The sequence below is a fragment of the Etheostoma spectabile genome, chromosome 14 (assembly GCF_008692095.1).
Source record: "Etheostoma spectabile isolate EspeVRDwgs_2016 chromosome 14, UIUC_Espe_1.0, whole genome shotgun sequence".
NCBI classification, from domain to species: domain Eukaryota; kingdom Metazoa; phylum Chordata; class Actinopteri; order Perciformes; family Percidae; genus Etheostoma; species Etheostoma spectabile.
This window is the reverse complement of record NC_045746.1, coordinates 3,302,588-3,328,405: the sequence shown is the minus strand read 5'-3', so window position 1 is coordinate 3,328,405 and position 25,818 is coordinate 3,302,588. Positions and strand designations below refer to the sequence as shown.

The 25,818-nt window shown below is 40.3% G+C and overlaps 3 protein-coding genes across 6 annotated transcripts in view; all 3 read left to right on the top strand.

Annotated features, from left to right (window-relative positions):
* The window catches only part of rmp24 (ribonuclease MRP subunit p24), a 23,552-nt gene extending 16,742 nt beyond the window's left edge, over positions 1-6,810 (top strand). The window contains exons 4-5 of the mRNA XM_032534971.1: positions 5,502-5,695; positions 5,957-6,810. Coding sequence (XP_032390862.1) covers positions 5,502-5,695; positions 5,957-6,119 — 357 coding nt within the window. The 3' untranslated portion in view covers positions 6,120-6,810. The remainder of the gene's footprint in view (positions 1-5,501; positions 5,696-5,956) is intronic.
* Positions 6,811-8,247: 1,437 nt separating this feature from the next.
* Positions 8,248-14,144, top strand: rp9 (RP9 pre-mRNA splicing factor). Its single transcript, XM_032534972.1, has 6 exons — positions 8,248-8,575; positions 8,860-8,890; positions 8,997-9,126; positions 10,630-10,721; positions 11,184-11,245; positions 13,156-14,144. The coding sequence occupies exons 1-6, from the start codon at positions 8,430-8,432 to the stop codon at positions 13,373-13,375; spliced, it is 681 nt and encodes a 226-aa protein (XP_032390863.1). The 5' UTR covers positions 8,248-8,429; the 3' UTR covers positions 13,376-14,144.
* A 3,629-nt stretch (positions 14,145-17,773) lies between these two features.
* The window catches only part of elmo1 (engulfment and cell motility 1 (ced-12 homolog, C. elegans)), a 99,928-nt gene continuing 91,883 nt past the window's right edge, over positions 17,774-25,818 (top strand). For all 4 annotated transcript variants that reach the window (XM_032534950.1, XM_032534947.1, XM_032534949.1 and 1 more), the window contains exon 1: positions 17,774-18,028. The gene's annotated coding sequence lies outside the window, so the exon portion shown is untranslated. The remainder of the gene's footprint in view (positions 18,029-25,818) is intronic.

The window sequence follows — 25,818 nt, the reverse complement described above, 5'->3', positions numbered from 1 at the left end:
TACAAATATTTGGTTATTTAAAAATGCGATTTGCCGATATATCGGCCGATATACAGTGTATATATATTTTTTTTTAAATCCAGAAACCCGTTACCAAACATGAACAGATTTCCCTAACATTATTATTATTCATGAGTTCTCACTCAAATAAAATGATATTTAGTTTTATTGTCACAACAGACCAGAGGAACATCAACATATATTAAAGTTCTGATAAGTAAAATTAATAAAAATACAAACTTAAGATTTGAAACTTAAAGTCCTTTGAATAAAAACACATTAATAAAAAAAAGTATTCAATGTTGGCAACAGGGACGTTGTAGAGCGCCCTCTGGTGGACAAACCATGCAACACCAACGCTCAACATGGTTGACCGTCCGTTTTTATTTTTTAAATATTCCTTTATCAGAATCATTTATTTGTCATTATAAATTATTATTTAATATTTTATCGGCCATTATAATTGCCGTTACCTATAGATTGGGAAATACCTATATATCGGTCAGGCTGTAATAGATAAAACAGGATATGGATGCATGTGCTCTCTGCATCAATAAATTTGAAGAACAAGTGTGTCTTATCTGTTCGTGTTACCAGGTGGAGACTAAACAAATGAAATGTGGTACAGAATTTTTTTACTTTTTTTTCTATTACTACAGCTGGGCAACTATATACAATGACTTGTATGTACTATGTATGACTTTGGATATAGTGGTTTCGTATGCTTCCACTGACTTTCATAAAAAGAAATGTTAGCAAGAAGCAGGCGTCAGTTTCTCTAAAACTTCTTGAAATTTTAAGGGGAAAGTAATGCATTTGAGCTTACCAATATTATGTTCCAAATTACTTCCAAACAGTGTCCAAAGCATACTATTGTTTCACATGTCCTTTAGTGGAATCACTCACACACTGATACCCCCGGTTTGTCCCAGTCCTTTGAACACCATATTTCAGGGACGCCTTGATGAAATGTCTTCAAATTTGGCACTTGAGAAGTATTTTACTGCAGGAAAGAGGGTAATTTCTTAAAACTGAGCTGCAATTGAGCAACAAGAAAAAAATGTTTAAATGGGCTCTACGTGATCAGAGAAAACAGAGAAAATGGGCTGTGGTATTCCCTTTCCCTCAAAAGGTAGAAAACATATAACTACCAGAATGCACTGTGCCGCACCGGACCAATAAACGCTCCAGCTTGTGGGTGACATAATGCGTGCACGTCAAAGAATCTGCCTAGTCTTCCCATATCATCAGTTTGGGAAACAGTATGGGGCCCACTTTCTGTTGACAAATTTGTATAATAAATAAACAGTAAACAGTGCACTAAAATATGTTTCTGAAAACATTTCAGATGAGAAATAGCAAATCTAGTAACAGAATCTGAGTTTGAGAGAAGGGGAGTGGGCTTTCTCGATCCACTTCTATACTCTGTATGTCATGTCCAGAAGTACAATCTAATCTGTAGTTCGATCAAAAGCCTGCTCATCTGGCGTTGCTCTGATGGCTTTCGAGTAAGGAGATCTTTGCACTGGTAAGATGGAGGGAAGTTTAACAGTTAATTTAACAACAGAATTATGATTCAAAGTAGGTTGAATAGTAGCAAAGTATAACTTTAATGTCAACTTGGACTCAAGGATAAACTGATTTGATTTTGAAGGTCAATGGTCACTGTGACCTTACAAAACGCATTTTTTGGCCATAACTTAAGAATACCTATGCTAATTATGACTAGGTCAACTTTACTGTGACATCATAATATTCTGCCGAAAACATTTTTCTGGCAAGTATACAACGCCATGGACTCAGGAACAGAAGGAGAAATTGTGGCCATATGTCACATTTGGTCAAACACTGAATTGGTGAAACTTACCGTGGGTGCCCACCTCGAAACTGATGCTACAGATCTTCTTTGCTGTCGGGTTGAAGATGTGTGCGAAACATCCATATTTTGCCAATAAATACACTTAATAACTCATTGGCTTAAAGTTTTCACTACATGTATTAAATTAGTCTGGAGGCTGTAGAGTGTGACATGACTAGTTGGCAGAGGCTTATAACCGCTGGAACACCCTGGTAACATTAAAAATGTAGTGCTGGGCTTGAGGACACTACAGCACAATCAATATTTTCTCCTGTGCATGTGGACGCTGATCCTCCATTTGAGTGCCACTCTACTCACTATAGGCCACCATCGCTTTCTCTCTGTTACCTCTATATAACCAGAAAGTAGTGCCAGTATAACATCCTTTGCCATGTCTTTGCAATATTAAGACATATTAGACACAAAGAAAAGGCTGCATACAGAGTGTTCCTGAATGAGAAGATTAAACAGCTTGATGAGCTCCAGCTAAATTCATCCCTTGTGGGTTAAAAATCCACTCTGTCCCGGCTTTATCTGCATCATAAACATAGCTTCTCTGAGTTGTTAAAGCTTTTTTTATACAACGATTGTAATCACAATGGCTTTGAGCTTTGCTAACTTTAGAAGAGTGCCAGTTTTTTTTAAAGTTCAAGAGAGATAATGAGAGATAATGACTTTGAATTACTGTTGAATGTCCTCTCTTAATGTGAGGCATTTCTATAGAAATAGAGGCTTGTATATTTAGGATTGATTTGTTTTGTTTTACTACTTATATAATCACAATAAGTCAGGAACCATACAGGAAACAAAAAAAGTGTTATATTCATCCCTTATTCAGAGAGTAGATGATGTTGCATGTCTAGAAATCATTTGTCACATGATTTTGCATACAGAAACAATATGATATGAGCTTTTATCCTGTGAGGTCAATTTAGTTTAAACAAGGATGCGTCTAGATGAGTCCAGTTGGGGTTTAAGTGTCCACTGACAAAGCAGTAGCAGCAGTGCTGGCTGTCCCGCAATGTAGTCAACCCTTTTGGCAATGGATTGGTCGGTTCTCCTTTGAGCCACACCCCTATGCAAAGATGGGTGGGTCAGTTGCCGGGCTTGGTCTGTATAAAGCTAGACATGCAGGCTCATGAAGTAAAAACTTCATACACACGGTCACTTACGTAGAAAAAGTGGAACTCTGTACTCCTGGTGCATTGAAACCCATCTCTTTGACGCTCTCCAACAGACCCCTACCAGAATCTGAAATGGCTACCTTCGTGTCGGTGAGTTTTCCACCTGATCAGCATTCAGGACTGTCAACAGCTTGGCTCAGACTTGCTGACCTCTGCAGTGGTGGTCTGTTCTGACCAGTTTTAACTTTGTGCAACTCTGGACAGCGTGTCATTAATGGGATTTAAGTTACTGAAGGTTGGGAGGAATGTTGAAGAAGAGTGATCAATCAACATTAAATAGCACTTCAAACATGTATAGCTGTCTATCTTCTCTCCTCTCTTCAAGAGTTTATTATGTACTAGAGTTGGTTTAATCTACTGTATTGTCTTGAACTTGCACTCATCACTGAGTGAGTGTCTCTTGAATTTGTGTCTTAGTTGCTAATACAGGGCAGCAATTGAATAAGAGTATCAACATACATGTGAATGTAAAAATGATTGTGGCAATTACCATAGCTGCTGTTTTTTTAATCTTTTTGGTGGATGTACCATGATGTCTGTCATTAACCTTGTGACAGACAGTTTGTCCCAATCACACATACATGCCCTATACATTTTTATTTACAGAAGACATAGGTAGTCAGAATCCTGGGATGCCAAATGTCTTGAATTATGAGGATGCAATAAAGCAGCAGCCGGGTGTCACAACTCTCCTAAGTGTCTATGTTCTTGTGCCTAATATAGGGTATTGTGTCATTTGTGTCAGGAAATTGCTTAGAACATGCCAAAGTAATTGTTCAAAAAACGATTGATAGAGATTAACTTAAAAAGTTGGCTGGCGGCTCTTAATAGCACCCATACCCTGAATGGGTGAAACTGCATGGCAACAGTCCCACCGTGCCTTCTCATAGGCTAAGTCAATGGTTCCTATCCTGCTTTAACTAATCCAGTTATTTTCATAACTGTACAAACATTAAAGGGTAAGATAATCTTTGGGAAGTTTGCCAGGGCCAATGGGAAGAGCCTCAGCTGTTGAACGAATCATCTCCTGGCCCCATTGTGAACTATTCCTCAGCCGTGAGATGGCAATAGATGTGTCTGACATCTGTGAGGCTTTGGGCTCGCCCGTGTCACCCAGGGCATGTGAGCACCGGGGCTAGTCCTGCTCTCTGTGTCCCTGGAGGTATTCTGTAGGGGTGGGAAAAATAATCGATTCTTAGTTGCATCGCGATTCTCTCTAGAACAATTCTATGCTCTATTCTGTTAAATTAATAATCAATTCTAAAAAAAAAAAAAAAGCTTTGTGCAAATGTTTTTTTTTTTTTATTTAAAACATATATGGCATATAGCCTACTGTAGTGTTCAATTTCACACGTGGCATTCTCACTTGGAGCAAATAATCTCTCACACAATGTAACACTGTCCATCGATAAAACAGTGAATCCTTGGCTTAATATTTTCATTTTCTCAAGTTTACTTTGTACATAGCAGTCAGCCTACTGCTTTTTATTCACCAGAGGCTCACCAACCCAGCTTCTTATTTCAGAAAGACTGAACAGTAACGTTAACCTTGCTTTGACAAGTGGGCGGAGAATTTGTATCAGCTGTGTGCTTGGCCATCAAGTGGTATTTCAGACTGGACGTGCTGCGATGATAGCTCAGTTCAAAATGACAAAACACACAGATCACTTTGGTCTTGTCAATGGAACCATTTGGCAACTTTTAAAAAGTAAACTTTCCATTCAGACTCTTATTGGCATCCATTCCGCCGTCTCACGCTCGCCATCCGCTCAATTTGTAACGTTACTACTCTTTGGCCGGCTCGAAAGTCCAAACAAGCGTGTGGGCATGCCTGTTTTGTTTCCGGTCTAGCTAGATCCGGTGTGGAGTTGTAGTTTTTCTAACGCCTTTAATAATGCATTTAACTGACAGCACTACTAATAAGACATACATAAAATTTTTAGGCAAAACACATACAGGCTGTTCTACTTTATCACATTACATCTGACCACCTCATGTATCATTAAAACTTGTGTGTGACAAATACTGTATATGTCAAAATCTAATACTCAGATTTATATGTATATTTTTTTAAATTTCACATGGAAATATACATACAAAAATGGTTGTATCAATAATGGGTTTAGAATCGACTCGTTGGCCTCTGGATCGGAATAGGATCATGAGGTGCCCAGAGATTCCCATCCCTTGTTTAGTAGTAAAATCATGTTTGTCCCATAGAAAGACAGACAACTGTGACTATACAGGGTTTGATGGAAAAAAAAAAATTAAATGACAAAGGCAGAAACCGTAGTGTCAAGGATCTTTTAGAAAACCTGCAGAATTTCTTTAGCAAAATAACCCCATGTACCCCAAATACCTTGTATGCCTTCACCTCAAAACCTTGTTATGCATGAGAGGAATATAGATGCGGGCCATGCAGTATTAATGAATATGTTTCTTTCCTCTCCTCATCCCAGATGGCCACCTGCCACACTTGCAATAAGACATCCAGACACAAAGGAATAAACAGGGACTTCATAGCTACCCTCGCTAAGACCCACAGCACACCAGGGAGCGCTGCCAAACACAAGACCCCACAGTCAACCCACAGAGCCAACACTCCAACCCCCAAGACTCCGGGCAAAGACAAGACCCCTGCTCATACACCTAGGTAAGTTACAGTATTTTAAGGTGGCTGGTATTAATATCCTCTTGAGGCCTGTTAGCATTTGAATGATTACATTTCATAAGGAGAACTGCAGCTAGCTGTACGTGTGGTACGTGTTGGTATCCATGCTTGCCAGATCGTATACTTGTTGACGGAACACTTTTAACACATACTGCCAACCAACGAAATCTCAAGTTACAGTATCTTAACTCTTCATCCTTCTATCTTTTTCTGTCTCTTTCTCCTCCCTTTCCCTCTCTCCAGGTCCTCCACCTCCTCTAACACTCCAGGGTCAGGCTCTTCTTCTTCCAAGCCTGCCTCCAAACCAAAAAATTGGGTCGTCCAACGTCTCAGCAAGATACTCATGCGAGAGGACAACCAGGGCAGCAAGAAGAGGGGCTTGAAAGATTTTCTCTCCTCTCTTTGAGTACCTCCCTTGTCTTTATGCAAACTCTTTAAAAAAAAGCATAGGGTCAGACCCATGTTTGTAGCCTGTTCACACCTAAGCCTAAGGGGGAACTTTGGTTTCCGAGTCGGTGTGGGAAGGGTAAGTTTGCCCACCAACACACCTATTGCTGGGCTGTTTGGAATGGCACTCCTGGTATCCTGAATGCAACAACTGGGAGCACTGGGCTGCCTATTTTAACTATTAATCAGGGTTACTGCCTCTTCTGCTGAGCCAGTTGGAGGAGAATGCTTCTTTGTCTAATTTAGCACATGGCTGGGGTAATCTCCTATACTGGGGATGTTATTTTAAATCGAATGTTTGAGGAATTATTCAATATTTATCAAATGGCTGAAACGTTGCAGGAAACCCCAATGTGTTCTTTTGGTGGCGCTTGCATCATAAACTGGTTTACTTTATTTTGGATTTGTTTTTCTAAAGTTAGAAGTATACATTTTTATAATACATTACTATTTCACATTCATATAACTTGATGTCAGAACTTTTGTATTTTAATTAATTTACTTTTTTATTTTCCCTCTCCAGCGGGGAGATGTGTCTGTGTAAATTAATTTGGTATGCCATTGGCTAAACATGACCAAATGTATACACTGTATGCTGTTGCATTTTTGTACGTGCATGCAAAGGATTTCGGAACTCTGCACTCACCAGTAAAAATATTTGTAATTATCATCTAAAATGGTACTCACTTTGCTGTTTACATTGAAAAGGCATCTTGCCTATAACCTGTACCGGAAGTCCAACTGACAATCAATATTGTCAAGACTTCTATTTCTTTTAATATTTTCTTTGGATACATGTTTTTGAAAGGTTACTCTTTTCATTTTTTGTTAAGAGTAGGAATTTGAATATATGTATTGCGTTTTGTACTTCCTGATTAAGTACCTGTTTTCTAAATACCTCACATTTGTATTCCACCTATACTGTGATTTACTGAAATAAAACTTTTTTCGGTCTAGGAAACTGTTCTGTGTATTCTTACTCTGTGAAATGAGTGCTTGGAAATTTCTTATACTGCAACTTTATTCTTGCAGATTTTGTGTCCATGTCTCTAAATTTGTAGATGTAAAACAATTAATCCAGCTACATTTACTGAGGATTTTTAAAGAGTCTTTACAGAAAGACCTATATTTATTGCAAAGAAATTGTTTGTGCCAGAGATATAAAATTAAAAAATGCATACCGTACACAGTAAAATTAAATAAAAAATGGCAGTGCATAGCATGAATGCAAAGGTGGAAGAAATCTTCAGATATTTTAAGATAAGATAAACCTCTATTGGCATTGCACAGAGACACATACAACGAGATTGTGAGTGTCACAACTGTTGGTGCATTAAAGACAGCAAACAAGATAAACAATAAATGGCATGTTTAGAATTACTCTGTAACAAGTAAAAGTCCTGCAGTCAAAATTATACTTCAGTAAAGGTATAGCATCAAAATATAGGCTTATTTAAAGGACAAAAAGTAAAAGTACTCATTATGCATAATGGCCCATTTCAGAATAATATATATATTACTGAATAATAATTATTTGTGCATTATCAATAATAGCAAGCATTTGGTTTAAAATAACTAGTTAGTTATCAAATAAATGTACTGGAGTAAAAAGTACAATATTTGCTTCCAAATGGGGTGGAGTAGAAGCATAACATTGCTGAAAATGGTAGTGAAATCAAGTGAAGTGCCTCAAAATTGTAAATTAAGTACAGTACGTGAGTAAATGTACTTATAGTTACTTTCCATAGTTGCATGGAAAAGGTTTAAAGTATAAACAGTGTAAGCAATTGGACTATAAAAGTATAAGTGCTTAGAGTAATTCTTCTCCTTCTTCATTGACAACTTGCTTAAAGTGATTACACGGTCACAGGAAACAATATGTACTTCTTTTTCTTATTATATTATTAGTAGTAGTGGTGGTAGTGGTAGTGGTGGTAGTGGTAGTAGTAGTAGTAGTAGTAGTAGTAGTAGTAGTAGTAGTAGTAGTAGTAGTAGTAGTAGTAGAGAAGCCAGCTTTAATCCAGCATCCCTTCACGTGTTAACGCCCGTGTCCTGCAGGTGGCGCTGGACTTTAACTAACCAATCCGGCTGCACAGGAAGTACAGCAGGGCAGCCAGCACCACCAGAGAAATGTCTGCTAGTTAGCTGCTGGTTAGCACGTTGGCCGATGTCTGTCCCCGTAACGTTATAGCTAACATATTACCCTTATACGCAGCATTATTTATAAGTTAATGACTTTCCGTGGGCGCAGTTTGTCAATATCAGGGCAATGTCGGACAGAAAGCGAAGAAGAGAGAAGGATGACCGACGAGACAACAAGAGACACAAGTCGTCCAAACAGGATTTTGAGAAACTCAAAACACACACGAAAAAGCTCAACCAAAAAGTCCAACAACTGAAACACGTTGAGACGTTGTGAGTAATGTTACGGAGAGCTTTCCTGTTGAATCTTGCAAACTTGTGCATGAATTATACATTTAAAAATTCAGGGTTTGTCTCGTCACTGCAAGTGATCGACACTTATATTACTCAAAATACATGCTATTTGAGCAGTTACCGTTAGCTTTACTTGTGTAAGTTTGTTTAGGGAATGACAGCAGAGTTTTTAGATAACGTTAGTTAATTCTGCAGTTAAATGACGTAAATTAATTCTGCAGTTACGTAAGAATTAACGTCAGTGTTATCTTTGTTTCATGCAGCTATGAGAAACCTCCACCAGGACTCATAAAGGTAAACGTTATATTCAGTGAATCCCTAAAAAACATGTCGTTTTAGACGAGACATACAATTATAATTTTCTTAAAGAAATGCTCAAAAGTGACAGTTACTGTTGCAGGAGCACGAGGACAAACCAGAGGACTGTATTCCTGCTGAACCAGGAAATGAAGAAGCCAGAAGCTTCCTGGCCCACGCCCCCACCAAAGGGCTGTGGATGCCTCTGGGGAAGGAGGTGAAGGTGATGCAGTGTGAGTACAGTTAAAATAAATTCAGCAATATAGGCCACGATTTGCAATGAGAGAAATATATGTGCTGTATCTGTGGGGATTTAGTTTGTAACTTGATGTTCCACAAACCTCTTTAACACTTCACACGGCTACAGAAGCAAGGGATGTGACGCTCATCTTTAATTATAGACTTTTATAAAAAAGAGAATCTATCCAGTCCTATGAAACATCCCCTTGCTGCAACTTTTACGTTCCTGTTTTGTCGGTTAACTGGTTTTGAACTGGTCAAATTCAAGGTTTTCACCTTAGATTATGTGTTAGTGATCGAGAAAGAGTTGCTGGTTTTTTGTGATTAAAACAATATGCAGTGTTTTCCCATATGACAACACTTGTACGCTCACAATAATGATTTAAAATCTCTAGAAAGGGTTTAACCTATGCTAATAGACTGTGGAGACTCCCCTGTACACAAATGTTATGAAGTCATTGGCTACAGAAGTAACAGCAGCCCTTCTAGGTCAAGAACTGTAGGTGGGAGAAAATATCCACATCTGGGGTCATCGGTCTTAAAGGGGATCTACGTAGTTTTTTTAGCTTAATTTACCTTAACTGAACAGCTTAAGGGGCATTGGAATGGTAAGATTACTTTTTTCGAGTTGAATGGTGGTTGTCTCGCTTCCCCCTAGCGCCTGTGAGTGGAAAAAACACCCTTGCAACTTAAATGTCGGCAAGCCGCTGGCCTCAGCATCAGGAAGTATTGCGTGATATCAGGTCTCGCAATGTAACGAACTGCTTCACAGCACTGCAGACGTAGGCCTACACGCCCCCATTCAGTAACCGACTAGGTGTAAGAACAAGGTAGCGATGGAGTTTTTCACACTATTGTCGAGGCTGAGCCGACACAAAAGAAGCAGAATGTTAGGAAAGAATTGTTGGAAGAAGGCGGCAGACCAACCGAGCGAGGAGTCAGACACAAGTAAACAGAGGAGCTGCCAAATATTTATTCCGAAGCTGTAGGGGGAGCTCTATAGAGAAACCTGCAAGCAAAAAGCGAGAAAACAGCAAAGAAATTGGCCCCTTTAATAAGTGACAAATGTAGCCACAAGAGCTTGACTGTAAACATCATCTCTAATCCATTGTCTATTGTTTGTCAGTTTCTAGTGATTTATACTGGTGTTGGTAGAGATAACTTTCTTTCTTTTTGGTCAGAAAAAGACAGTCCTTATATTTAGCATCCATTCGTTTATTTGTCTTTTTTTATTTTCATGTTGCATGAACAGCCAGGGAATTACCCCTAATTTCCACCCAGCGCGTCTGCGTTCTAAGCGTACGTGTGTGTGTTTGAAAGCTAAAGACAGAGGTTGTACGTGGTGCTTGAGTTAAGATTATTTTGTACTACTATTCCCAAGGTTAAGAATGTACATTCATGCCCATATTTCATCTATTTCATAGCAATGAATTACCTGTCACATCAGTTTATTTTTCCCAACTCCACAGATTTATATGTTGTTACCTTTGCAACAGGTTGGAGATGCAAGCACTACGGCCATAGGACAGGAGACAGGGAGTGTCCGTTCTTCATCAAAGGCAACCAGAAACTAGAGCAGTTCAGAGTGGTGAGTTTGGTACCTGCTTAGAAAAAAAGTGAGCCCACCCATTGTTATTTAGAGAAGGCATCAAAGAATGGTCCACTGTCAAAGAATGTAGGTTGGGTTGTGGCAAGGTCAAGGAGCCGTGATAGAGACAAACACTTGTGTCTGAGAGCTGGGCTGAGGTTAGCAACAGATCTGGAGCATATTTAGTTCACACTGGGGAGCATGTGGGCAGCAGACTTCTTCACACAGCTTGTTCCAATGTGCCTGTAATAGAACAATACCTACTGCATGAACACCAAGCCTCTGCAATGATTTCCATAAATGCAACTGTGCCATATTTTCATACCTCATATTGTCACAGGGAGGTTTAAATAAAATAAATGCTGACATTACAATAATTAGTAACAACTCCCATCGTAAGCAGTATGATTCTCTCCCCCTTTCTTCATAGTAGGTGATGACAGATTGCATTTGGTCTTTTAGGCTCATGAAGACCCAATGTACGACATCATTCGGGAAAACAAAAGGAATGAAAAAGAAACCAGGTACACAAACTCATTTTTTTTTTTCCAATGTTGCTTCTTCTTCATATCGTTTGTTATAATTACCCTGAATAAGCGTCTTATATTGTAACTTCAATATTTAAAAGGACAGACAAAAGAGGCTGGTCTCAGACAGTTAGATCACACTTGGGAACCTTCCTTTGTTTTCCTACAGCAGAGTGGGACACTCGGATGACCTAGAAATCCTTTAATGGGGGCTGGTTCTCTGTGTCTGTTTCTAGCAAATAGTGTTTGACACCAGGGTGCTTGAATCTGAGGTTTGTTTACTATAAAGTGTGTGTGTGTGTGTGTGTGTGTGTGTGTGTGTGTGTGTGTGTGTGTGTGTGTGTGTGTGTGTGTGTGTGTGTGTGTGTGTGTGTGTGTGTGTGTGTGTGTGTGTGTGTGTGTGTGTGTGTGTGTGTGTGTGTGTGTGTGTGTGTGTGTGTGTGTTTACATGCCTTACAAAAAGGTTATTCAAAGGCCTGTAGGGGCTTTGAAGTCAGTTGCGTGTCTACATTCATTTTCTTTGCTTTCCAATATACAGTATTGTACAATGGAATTGTAGATATGAGATAGTTATTAGAAGTGCTTGAATTTGGGCGCTCGGATAGCTCAATTGGTAGAGCGGGCGCCCAGATGTAGAGGTTTACTCCTTAACGCAGAGAGCCCGGGTTTCACTCCGGCCTGTGGCCCTTTGCTGCATGTCATTCCTCTCTCTTTTTCCCCTTTCATGTCTTCAGCTGTCCTATCAAAATAAAGGCAGAAAATGCCTCAAAAATCCTCTTAAAAAAGTAAAAAAAAATAATTAAAAAAAAAGTTAGTGCCTCTATATTCATTTTGAAAGTTCATTCTTCTGTTCTGACTGTGCCCAGTTGGATATCAGACTTGGTCCAGTAATTTCCAGATGTTTCCAAAATTTATTATTTTGCATTACCCATCTAATCTTTTAAACTTTTCTTTCCCTTTATTTCTTTTTCTCTTTTTTTTATTGGTATTTCACACATTTTGATAAATATTTTTTGTGGTAATAGTCTTGGGTATTTGAGAGTTGACCCCCCTTTTGTATTTAACTGGTTATTGTAGGCTGTTGCCGAAGTAGCGTCTTGTTGCACAGCCATCCTATTCACAAAATGTCATGCCTGACAAAGGTCGGTGACTGAAACGTGTCTCTAATCAACTCAGTGCTGACAGTTTGCTGGAATTATACCTTTTCTTTTAAAAGTGCATTTGAGGAAACCAAAGTATTTGGCTGTGGACAGGTAGATATTCACCAGATGTTAAAGTAACTCCCTTTGCTATCGATTTCTCTCCTGGCTGGTCGAAAGTTATCTGATCTATTTTAGTCATCTGAGCTTGAGCCCTGTTTTTAAGCGACAGGATGTCCCAATTATCCAGGTGTGTCCCGGTTTTTTAATGGCACTGTAGGCACTTGGTCCAGAAATGTCGATACTAGGACAAAGACTGGCGGTGCCTCTCATAGCCCTTAAATTGCCTCCTTGAGTCCTCCACTTGGCTCTCTTCTGCGCGTTGTAGTCCCCCCCCCCGCGGATGAGGCACGGGGGAGACACAAGGAAATTGTGGAAGGAGAGAAGGAACGAGCAAATGTGTTTTAGAGTGATAAGCAGCGCAGCTGGAGGAGTCAGCAACTCCTCCAGCTTCAGGGGGACGGCTCTTGAATATCCTCACCTATAGCTCCTTGATGCTCGCTTCTCAGGACAGAAATAAGAGCTTTGAGACGGCCTTTACCAAGGAGGGACAGAACAACTTCAGGTTGAGCCAAGGATTAGAGGGGCTATCAAATAAAAGACATGAGATACAGCCAGTGGACGTCCAAGTGTGCATCAGTTGTTTTCCTTCCTGTACTTGACTCTAATCCCACCTCCTCTTCTCCTCCCTGCCCTTCCTGTTTCTAGGATCCAGCAGCTGCAGCAGATGCTTCAGGACAGCACTTCCTCCAATTCAGACAGCTCCTCCTCCTCCTCTTCTTCCTCCTCTTCCTCCTCCTCATCTGATCACCATCGAAGCAAGAAAAGGAAAAAGAGGAAGGACAAAAAGAAGAAAGACAAGAAGAAGAGAAAAAGGAAACAAAAGCAAAAGTCTTCCAAAACCAGTGACTGCTCAGAATCCGATTGAGTGTTTGGATAATGCTGATATATACATATGCTTGTATGCTACGTGTTTGTAAACGTAGGAAGAGACTGAATGAAGTACAATAGCAGCCATGGTCGATCTTGCGCAGTAGTGAAGTGTGTTCTGCAGCAGGCCTCAGTAAGACCTGCACTTTGAAGACCTTTTGAAGCCTTTCTTTGCAAGTTTAAACTGTAAAACTGTAAGTCCCCTGCGCACGACTTCTCTCCCAACCGTTTCATACGCTCCAGGGTGACAACTCGCAATGTATCTTCTCTGTTGGATCGTACAGCACAGGGTCGTCTGGCCCAGCTGCTCAAGTACGTGTGTGTACGTGTGCCTTGGTGCATGTGTGTCAAAAAGCATTATTTGCATGGGTAATGAATCTTAAGTGATATAAAAGCCTGCTGGTGTAAGAGATGATGTTCTTTTACAGGGTCCAATAAGATAGCATGTGAGCAAATACAGTGTGTTAAGAGATTGTATTTTCCACCATATTTTTGTATCCCTGACATCTCGTGGGTATTAAATACTTTGATTGTAGAGTGTGTTAAACGCAGAGAGGTGAAGGAAAAAAATTAAACATTGGGGAACAGTTATAATTTGTCTTCCACACAAGCCAGAATGTTTAAATGCTTGTGAGTGTGCATACACATTAGAAATGATTTAAGGTTGGAATATGCTCATTTGTTCTTAAAAAACCCACAGGGATGGCGAAAGTATGTATGTGAATGTGCTACCTTAATCTCAGAATAAATATGGCTCTCTTCTCCAATGTTAACCCTGCTCTAGGATGCAAAAAAATATATAACCTTTGAATGATTATGGCTTTGACTAATTATGTACAAGACTATTTTTCCGATTGATGACAACTTCTTTTGAGGAAGGTGCGGTGAAACTCCTCGTGCAGTAATCTGATCATTAAAAAGTGTACGGCAGAGGTAACGCCGTGACCTTTTGTGAGAAGAAAAAAAATTCTTTTGGTCATTCTGCAGCAGTCTGAGAATTCTTCAAAAAATACTTCAAAAAGTCTCTCAAAAATCATTTCACGGTAACCTAGACAAAGCAGGGTGGTCCTCCCTCTCTGTTCTGAGCTTCCATCAACAACTCAGACCAGCAGCTCACCGGTAACCGCTTCGCACTGCGCTTTCCCCTTCAGGTCACATTTGAGGAAGTTTGATGCTTCTTCATGAGCGGCACATTTTGAGCAGGGCTCCCTGTGGAAATGAACTTGAAACATTCCCTTTTCCTAATGGCCCTGATAGAGAGACAATTACAGTACAGTACAGACCTAGGGAACAAGCAAACTAGATTTCCATTTAGTTTTGAGCTTTTTGAGTAGCTCAAAGGCTGCTGGGAATGTGCAGTGAATGTGTAAATGTGATACATTACAATTACACCAAAATGTGACTGATTTTATCTGCTGATTGAGAGCTTATTCATTCTCATTTTTTTTTTGTTGGCAGCTCTGTCTGTTCCTTTTCTGGTGCTTTGACCAATAACCTATGATAAATCAACTTCATTGAAACCGCCTGCTCCACGTTGATTTCTCTCTCTCCGAGTAGAACAATGAATCTCCGAGATGAGATTCAGTCACAAGCTGCTCAGAGGGAGGTTGCGCCACGTTGAGAGAATTTGGTCAGCGGAGAGTCTTTATTGAAGCACTCTGTCTTCTTGGACAAGGGGCAGGTCGGATTGAGGGCCAGGCCAAACTCATTGTGCAGATTGTGTTAGTGGCCAAACATATTAGCAGAAAACTAGATAATTAAATATTTATGACTTGAGCATGGCACTTACGTCATGAATAATAATGTTTTGCCAATCAGGAAAGATGCAGTGACAAGGCTTCTCTCTTTTTGGTAATATGGTATCGTCTTCACACCAGATGTGCAGAGGTTGTAAAAGTGGTGTGTTCAAATCCAATGAGTTGTACAAACATGTCAACGAATATGCACAAGGAAAAACAAGGTTTACCTTGTGATATGCAACAAGAAACAAGACTGACTGCATTTTGTTGGATGCAGAGATACATTGTGCTGCATTGTGAGTCTGCACTTTATTGAGTGCTTTGTGTAGTACTTATCACATATACTGACCATATGGGTTGGCTTAAAACCACTCTTCTGCCTCTTTGCAGTCTCAGATAAAAAGATGACATCCTATGTGAGCCCTCTAATGTAGTCTTATTGAGATGCTTAAGTCACCATAATAACTCAATAATGGGAACTGAATATAGGAAAGAAAACGAGAAGTTTTGTTTGTTCGCCTATGTTCCGTGATTTGAAAAACTAGTGTTAGAAATAACTACTGCAACCTTGAAGGGTTGAAACAAAGAATAATTTTGACCTAAGTCTGTTTACTATCAAAATCTACGGCTACACCTAATTGTTGTCACACTGAGTCAAATAATCAGTTTGCTTTCTGTTATTTTTGTATCAGACCTAATTGCCTTCACAGCCTATATACGTAGTCCAATTAAAATTTAATGAAGGAACCAGGCATTTAGGCAGAGAGAAGAAGAGGTATTTCTGCTGGGTGTGTCGCTCCAGATTATTTATCAGGGTGGACGGGGCACCTGTATTATTCCTCCTCCTGCTGAGTGGAGACAAGGATGAGCTGCAGGACTGTCTGCTATACACTGTTCATTCCCTATTAAACACACACACCCTGGGTTTAGTATCAGAAACAGTCTGTAATCACTGAGAGAATTAAAGAGAAGTGGCCTCATGTGGATCAGTTCCGCTGTGTGATATAGTCCCATATCCTGTCCTGTACAATGAAATCCAATGTAACTATAACAGTATGCTGTGTAGGACCTCTGTGTAGCTATATCAAAATGGTTCCCAACATAATGTAACATTAGAAGGTCAAATCTTACTCTCCAAACAGTTCTCTGTGAATGTGTGGAGACCAGTGATCGTTCAATAACTATGAATTATTGAAGTCATTGTTCCTGTTTGCCTTCCCCTCCTGGCCGCAAGATTGGAGGCAGTCACCTCTTTGTGTCCCATCATGGGGAGAGTAGACGTTGCATCTAATTGTTTGTTTTTGCTTTATTTACTAGTCTACACTGTTGACACAGTGTAGGCAAGGCTGCTATCCATTGGGGGGCTCAGGGTCAGTAGGGTACCAATTTAATATTACCACATTCTTAATAAGAAGTCAACAAAAAGCTGAGGCTTTTTTTTTTTACGTAGCTACGCATCTGTATATGCAAATTGTTAAAATTGCATTACAGAAAGTGTGGTGAAATCACAATTGTAAATAACACCATCAGTTGACACATTAACCTTTCTTGAAAGCTACATGTTAATCTGCTTATAACTAGCCATTATTAACTATAGTGCTTATTAACTATAGTGCTATTAGTAAAAAATACAAATCCTGTTTAGATTTTTGGATGTAAACAGCAGTTCAAGTCCAAAAAGTAGGCTACTTTCCCCAATGTGGACGGCAAAAATGAGGAGTGGTATGGTCTGGTGCTCTCACGCGATGATGACTACACAGAAAAACTGGTATTAATTTAGATAGATAGACAGACAGACAGAAAGATATATAGATAGATAGACATTTATTGATCCCAAACAATGGGAAATTATGGTGTTACAGTAGCAAACATACATCAGTCACACAGCACAGAATATAAATATAAATGAAATACTAGGATACAATATACATACATACAATATACATTAAATAATAATAATAAGAAGAATAAAATATAAGAACAAAAGTTTGAATATATACAGGATGGGAAAACAAAATATGCAACTGCTTCAACAGTATGCCAAACTGTAAATAAATCAATTGTACAGGTTGATTTCATAATTAAAAACGTGGAAGTGTCAAATTGTACCTTCCCAGATTGAAATGGAATAAACTCATTTCCAAATGCCATTTCATGATTTATGTCAATCACTTTGAACTGCCCTGTTTTTGAAAGGGCTATAGAAATATGCGACATGCCTTGCCTAAATCTTTCATCTTTAAGAAGTTAGAAGGTGTCAGACAGAAGTCATGATAAGATTAACCACGGACCCAAGTTAAATGAGAGTAAACAAATCTTAGAAAAAGGTAAAGAAACAGGCTGCACACTTTTGTCTCATAATCAACGAACATGTATCAGTGTGCTTCTCTACGGGGACTCATAGCTTACCTGTTTCTGATTGGCTCTGTCTTTTTTTCATTATGATTACAACTCACCTAAAAAGTATACCAACTTGACATATTAGGCTACTCACAACGAATTCAAATACCAAGGTGAGTCCTTTTAATACATTTGATTAATTTTACAATGAGAAAGGACTCGGTTGTGGAGTCTAGAGCTGACTCCAGAGCTGATAAAACAAAAGCAGCCTGTTGACTTCTTTATTTCAACTGGGTGAGATGATCACCGTCCTCTCGTTAACCAGTGACTCGGTGAGAGCAGCTGGGCTCTCCTGGATCCGTGCATCCCTGTCTGGCTTCACCGAGCCAGCCAGCAGACGGCAGAAGAAGAAAAGAGGAAGTGGAAACATCAGCACTATCTCTACGGCAGAGGAGAGACGGAGGGAGAAAACACTGAGTGACACACACACACACACACACTTACACACAGACACAACACACAAACTCCGGACATCAGCGCTTTAGTGGGAAGAAGTGTCCTCGCTTCATCAGGTTTGTCAAACCTCGTTTTCTTCTCTTGCACAAATGTTGGTGTTGAGCAGCGTTTTAGCTGAACTTCCTTCGTGTTTTGGGCTAAATGTTGAGGATTCACGATATTTAGGGTTCGTAGCGTTAAGCCTCCGCAAGCGTTTCTGTGTTCTGTGTGTGTGTGTTACATTTGCAGCGAGACAATACTGTGTTTCTTCTCGCCTTGTCTCTCTGAATGGCTTTCTTGCCTGTCTTTACTTTTGTGAAGTGGCCATAGCGGCTTTGGGCGCTGTTCTTTTTAGTGACATGTCTGATTAAAGCACCGCAGCCCACTCCGCTTACACACACACACACACACACACACAAACACACACACACATTGTACTGCACTGCACTGAAATCAAACAAAATTAGTCTCCGTGCTCTTTTACTTGTGTTTAATAGCTGCAAGTTGTGTTTGCAGCAGATATGCTGTGAAGACGCCGAGGCTGCAGCTCCCCGGCTTGTTTGTTTGTTCACTGCATGTCCGCTTGATGCAGAAAGTGGTGCGTTTAAAGATGCCTCCGTTTTCCCCACACTGCTAATTAAAGAGCTGCTTTAACGCTGTGTTTTGCAGCTCAGCATGCATGGCCACATTGTAGGCCTGTGCTTAGGAGAGAGGAGGTCTAGAGAGCACATGCGGTGTTTGAGCTCTGTACTCGGAAAAGCAAAGATGTCAAAATGCTTTATAATCTAATCTGGCAACAGTCCCATCCACTTATCTGAGGTCTAGTAGGTTACTTAACACACCTTCTCCCTTTTCAAACCTGTAGCCTACATCAGGGGTTCCCAAAAGTTTTCTTGTGACCCCTAATTCCTGTGCTTTAGATCAGGTCGGTGTTTCCCAAACTTTGCCAACCCAAACCCCTTAAAACAAAGCGATAAACACTTGCAACCCTTAACACTGGTTTCATAGATCTTTGGGGTGAAAATAGTAAACCAAAGGCTGTTTTTTCGTCTTTCTTTTATTGATTTAAGAATTCACACTGTTATTTCTGCTTTATGTGAAAAATTATTGCAGTGCCCCTCAGAATGAGCTTGCGGCCCCTCACTCTATGGAACCACTGCATTATAGACCCTCTGTTTGAAAATACTGTGCCCTTTGTTGCACTCTTTGTAGACATTTTTATTATTATTATTCTAACAATATCATCAAATATTAACGCAGTAGTGGTATGTGTACGCCAGGGGTTACTGCTGCTCTTACTAGGGGCTACATGGACAAATTGTGGAGTAGCTCAACAAATTTGAAAATAACAACAACAAAAAAACTGATTTGTCTAAATTAAAAATAACCACATTATTGAGGATAATTGATGCAAATAGGATTACAAATTGGTGTAATGCTGAATTTTAGTACATTTATTGCCACAATAGCCTAACAGCAATGCCAAGCCAAGTGTTCCTCCAACTAGTTGAGTCAGTTCATGCAGCGTTTAACAGTGTTTGAAATGTAGTCAACAAAATAGCAGAAAAGTACAAATTGAAATCTAAATGTGGTGAATAAATGGTTGAAAGTGTGCAGTCTACTCGTAGTACAACTGTAAACTCGGGCCAAACCTACTAAAAAAAGAGACCAAAGCTAAACGGCAATAATTCCAGGATTACTATGTCCTGTATAGTTTGAAATGTGCAGCCGCTGTTTTCTATGTAGTGAATTTTCTTTTAACAATTTCATGAAGCCATCCCATCCATTGAAAGAGTTCTTGGGAATCACTCTGTAAATAAAAAATAAAAAAATACCCCCCCCCAAAAAAAAGAGCCCCTGGTGGTCCGTAGACCCCACTTTGAGAACCAATGCTCCATATTTCCTCTGTGATCTCTCGGTCGCTAAGAGACCACAACAGCATTGGTCTGTGGCACACAACGTGCTTCAGCTCTCTCCTCCTCACATCAGTGCAGCCTGGGGGCTACACCGACGTCGTCTCTCGATCCCTCTGCCCCTTTGCCCCTCCAGGCGGTTTCTAATGGAGTGAGAGTCGGTTTACATGCCCTGTTAGCCACCAAAGACTTCCCTGTTGCAATGGAGCTGCATGCGAGCCAGCATCACCGTGTCAATCCGACAATAAACACAGGCAAACAGTCGATATACAGAAGCACAAGCGCAGCCATGTCTCTCAGGCACAGACATACAGACAGTTCTTAAGAGCTTGTCAACCAGGGAATGAATGGGGCTTTGGTTTCAAGTGCCACTCTGGGAGAATCATCTCGGTAAAATGTTAATTGTAGTTCTGGCATAGGATATGGAGTGTTATTTGATGCATGTTACTATCAGGGTGACGCATACTTGAACTGAGAGATTCTGTGTTGCATTGTGAGGTTTTGGCCTATACAAGCACGCTGTCTATGTGACTGTGGTCCATTGTTGGTTACAGATTGATGTTTGGTTTTGGATTCAGGTCTGGCACAGCTTTAGCAGTCAAGGAAGAAACACAATTTTCAACTTCTACTTTGGAGCAAACCACTAACTTTAGCACACTCTCCCATTAAACTGGTATGTGAAGTTTAGTGTGGGCATAGTATTGGCCAGTTACTGTCCAGTTCAGAACTGAAGTGTGCCAGAAGTGTTCTATTTCAGTTTTACAGCCACCTGAGGCACGTACATGTCAGAAGGAATGCACACATATGTGAAAACAAGTTTTATTAGCCACACCAAACCTCCATTTCTTGTTAGCATGCTTGCCCAAATAAATATGTCTTTATCCCTAAAGGGCCTTAAAAATCAATGATAGAAATGCAACACTAAAGTAAATGAAAAGTTAGAAGGTAAAATACGGCAGCCTTGATTTGCACCATAAGTGATGGAATTAAACTTTAGCGCTTTGGTGTTTTGTTTAAAATTGTGGACCATAATCCAGGAAATCAGATTATTGGACAGAGGCAGAGATGGAGAGGCTGCTTTAAGTACTTTTTGGGAGAGGATGGGAGCGTGCCCTCACTTATTGAGTTGCATCACATACGAGATCCTGGTTTTGTATCTGCCCGACGCTGCCTACTGTTTGGCATCCTCTCACCACATCCTGAAGTGCAACCTTGTCAATTTCTGTCTCCTCTCGCCTGTCAGAGCCCCCTCCCCTCCTCTTGCGGCTTGTTATCTCTGAGCTGTTTCTCTCATTAGCTTACTCTCTTACACCTGCTTTCTCTCACATGCTATCTTACTGTCACTCTCATTTCAGCATCATCTCTCTATCCCCATCTCTTCCACTTTCTTCTCATTTGCTCAATCTCACATTGGAGAGCACCGCTTCCACCGCCTACTTTCTCACTCTGTTCTTGCTCCCTGAGGGAAATGGAGGTATGTAAATTGTTTTCCCCTGATGTATGCCCGGCCCGCTATCTGTCCATCGTAATTAACTCATTTCCCCCTCGCTCCCGCCTTTCTCCTAAAAGTTTAGAATTGTAACATTTAAGTGAGACCAAAAACGTCCCAAGGTTCCTGTCATTTCTCTGTCACGCTCTATGTCTTTTGGTGCTAACATCCATTGAGAATGCCTATAGAAGAAACTACTTGCCATTTAATGTACTGGTATCTATGCTTGCAGTACAAACTGGTGTACGCCTGTCCTTCGGCAACTCGAGGTTAGATTAAATGGGATAAATGTTGCCTTGCATAATTGCTCCCTGTGGTACTAAGTTAATTAAAACAGCAGGTAGGTAGTGAAGGTGCGATGGGAAAATGCCAGATAGACATAGGTGGGTGAGAAGAGATCTCATAGGTACTGCTGCCATGTTCTGCTCTTTAGCTTACTGATTGTTGCCTTAGGCTGAATTCAAAGCCAAGCAGCTCTTTCACGGGTAAAAAAAAAAAAAAAAAAAAAGATGAGAAACTGATTAAACTTGTTGTTTTATGACACACAGTGATCTTGTAGCAGTTACACATGGGAATACCCTTATGAATGTATTCAACCTTTTACCCTGTGCTTCTATAAATGTTTTGTTCCTCGGGCACAGAGTCCATCCCTTCTTCGAATATTAATCAGTTTAAGAGGAGAGCATCCGCAGGCGTGTTTTTCAGTCCAAGTCTAGACTTCATGCGGAGTGATCAGCCCTAGATGACCCAGAACCTGATATAGTTCCCTCTGTGTGCTTGCTCTGCCTTCTGCATTCCAGCTGTGGCACTGCCGCAGAGCTCTGTAAATATTGAGTGGTAGGTTAGCCAGCTCTCTTGCTCTTTGTGCATTTGTGGCGTTTAGCATTTCTCAGCTAAGAGCCGCTCAGCCTCTGAGCCTACTGACCTAGTTGGATAAATGGTTCACTACTCTCTCCTGGTCTAACCATGTAGCCTCACTCCAGCTGTGTGACAGGCCTGAACTGACTTAACACTTAGGCGGGCTACACACTGGCATTTCTGTTGTGTCAACAGCGTGAATTCGTGGGAGGGCTATCTTGGAACATGGCGCCAAGAGCTGTAAAGAGCCTATATTGTAAGCCTACCATCACACAAAATCGTGTTTTTTTTTTTTTTTTTTTTTTTTTAATATATCTGCATTGATAGACTTTCAAACAGCAACATGTCATTTATTAAATGTATTTGTGTTAAAATGACATACAAACATCTTTTCCTATTCTATTTTGCCTGGAAACACTTCCAACACGCCCAGGTGTAGCGTGAAAAATAAGCATCTGTTCTATTTCTAGCATGCACGCGTTTTCGACGTATGTAGCTGTTGTAGTAGGATTGTGCGTATGCGTCAGTGGTGGTATCATCACACCGTGTATAATTTGGGCATATTTGCACATTTGCTGCGGAGATCTGCCAAATTTCAGTGCGGTCAGTTTTTATTTTCCTCCAAGGTGTGTGTGTGTGTGTGTGTGTGTGTGTGTGTGTGTGTGTGTGTGTGTGTGTGTGTGTGTGTGTGTGTGTGTGTGTGTGTGTGTGTGTGTGTGTGTGTGTGTGTGTGTGTGTGTGTGTGTGTGTGTGTGTGTGTGTGTGTGTGTGTGTGTGTGTGTGTGTGTGTGTGTGTGTGTGTGTGTGTGTGTGTGTGTGTGTGTGTGTGTGTGTGTGTTGTTGTGTGTGTGTGTGTGTGTGTGTGTGTGTGTGTGTGTGTGTGAGCCCTTTTAGGTGGTGTGTAACGGTAGGGGTCATTGCTTGAGCTATGTTTCTGTTCATATATGGTTGATGCCTGTCCATCACGCCATCCATCTATCTCTACATGTATGCAGGTTCTTGATCCATGCATGCATGAGTTCATCCATCCATACATCTGTCCCTTTTTTCTTCTTTCTTTGTCGATGAAAAGATGATAATGTGTGTATGGGAAGCACTTTATCACTACATTGCTGCAGTTTTGTTTGTAATTTTTTTTACACTGTGTGTATCGCTTAGAACGTTTATGAACTTAGTGTGAGCCGAACAGTAACAGGAGGTGTCATGTCTCCTGAAGCACATAGGTTGGGCTTTATGATGCTAGCTTGCAGTTTCTTTTTTTTTTTTTTAAGCAAAACCAAAGTAGGAAACTAGATTCACGGCTCTCCTTCATATAGATGAAAATAACACTAGTGCATCCCTAAATGTCCCTCACTATTACATTTGCCCTGGGCAAAACTTATAACCATTTAACTATCAAAATCTACAAAACCATCCTGATGATCTGAAACAGTTGCATGAGAGTATTTGGAGCAGAGTCCTCACTGCATGCCACAAAAATGGGGAAAAATGCTAACCATAGTCACTCCTCAAATTGATCTGAAAGGGCTACATTCTCATGAAAAAACACCCACAGAAAACTTCTTATTACTTCTTTTATTGCCATAAATATCATGAGAAATGGCTTGATAAACTAATCATGCTTCATTCTGGTCTTTTTTTTCTATCCAGGCCAAGCAAGTCTTATGCAGTCTCAATTTGCTTAGATTTATGGATTGGTTAGATAATTACTCTGTTAAAACACATTGACCCTCATCTATGAAATGTGCGTACAACTTAAAACAGGCGTAGGATGGGTGTACGCCGATTCCTACGCGAAGCTCAGCATATATATTAATTTGAACGTGAGCGTAGGCTCCAAAAAAAATCTCACGTCTGGTCTGACCGCATGTACACAAGTTTTCGAGTCAGTGTGGACTTGCCGTGCATCATGTAACAGGAGAAGGAGAAGTCATCAGCTGATCACTTATCGACAATGGTAGATCTGCCTCTTTTAGAAGACCTCTGTGAGCCGAGCAACAGTGCGCACGTAGCCTACACACCCGAGCCACGAAAAAGAGAGAAAAAGTCTGCAACATTTTTTTTAGCCTGTGGGGTTCTGCACAACATTGCAAAGGAAAAAAGGGCGCCATAAATGTAGTGATGGAGCCAGATGACCCGATGCCCCGAGAGCATTGTCCAGCACAGCCCCAACTGGGGCTATACGAAGGGGACAGGATATTACTCCTCGCTTTCAAAAGGTATAGTGTTATGTTTGGCAATGATATTCAATCCAGGAAACATGACGATGCACATCATTTTTATTTATTCTTCAGGGTTTTTTTGTCTTTTAAAATGTTGTTATTGGCCAGAAGTGAACGATTTCTTTCTGCCATTGACCGACATATTTTGGTTTGTTTTTCCAGCCCCTATGCTGTCAAGAGACAGGGTCGGGGTGGTGGTCCAGCATGGGGGGGCGGAGTACACGCGCTTCCTCACAGCTGTTGCCTAGCTCTGACTCATGAAAAAAACACAAGTAAAATAAAAAAACACTGCATAAACTCCACTACCGTGTGTTCATTTAAATATAGATACACCTACATGTAGACCCAAGAGATTGTAATTTAAGCCTATATTACTATTAGGAGTATACATATGTCAAGCATGTATAAATTAAAACAAACTTCAGCTGGAGTCCGATTTAATACGGCAACACAGAGTAGAGGCCCCAAAACCGAGAAGATATTGGGGCGTGATATTTAAATTACGATAGTTTCCAGTCGCTACATTTATCAATGTGCGACTATTCTTATGCTCTGATTGGTGTGGTACAAACGTTTCATGAATCCCACGTGAAGCCTGTCGTAACAGGATTTCTGCGCTGGTTTCTACATTAGGTTGATGAATGAAAGCAAATTTATTCCCTAGCTCTGACTGGAAGAGAAGCAAAAAATGAACACTGGCAAAAATATCTAACTGTGTAATGTTTGATATTTTTGATGGGAGTGTTTCCTGACAGGCTGCACTACAAAAACACACCTTTTAAGATTCTTTTCCCACTTGTTTGGTTATGGCCATAGCAAGCTAGTTCATTTCAAGTTATTTCTGCCAGGAAGACTTGAGGGTGGACTGAAGAGAGAGGTACAATAACATATCTAAACATACAGTGGGGAGAACCAGTATTTGATACACTGCTGATTTTGCAGATTTTTTTTCTACTTACAAAGCATGCAGAGGTCTGTAATTTTTATCATAGGTGCACTTCAACTGTGTGAGACGGAATCTAAAACAAAAATCCAGAAAATCACATAAATAATAAAATTTCATTTTATTGCATGACATAAGTATTTGATACATCAGAAAAGCAAAACTTAATATTTGGTACCTAAACATTTTGTTTGTAATTACAGAGATCATACGTTTCCTGTAGTTCTTGACCAGGTTTGCACACACTCCAGCAGGGATTTTGGCCCACCCCTCCATACAGACCTTCTCCAGATGCTTCAGGTTTCGGGGCTTTTGCTGGGCAATATGGACTTTCAGTTCCCTCCTTGAGATTTTCTATTGGGTTCAGGTCTGGAGACTGTCTATGCCACTCCTGGACCTTGAAATGCTTCTTACGGAGCCTCTCCTTAGTTGCCCTGGCTGT

Bases quoted from the DNA above. Each gene is read 5' to 3' on its own strand.
- rp9 (XM_032534972.1), top strand. From the start codon at position 8,430: ATGTCGGACAGAAAGCGAAGAAGAGAGAAGGATGACCGACGAGACAAC. The intron at 9,127-10,629 runs GTGAGTACAGTT...CCTTTGCAACAG, and splicing joins GGAGGTGAAGGTGATGCAGT to GTTGGAGATGCAAGCACTAC. The intron at 10,722-11,183 runs GTGAGTTTGGTA...TTGGTCTTTTAG, and splicing joins AACTAGAGCAGTTCAGAGTG to GCTCATGAAGACCCAATGTA.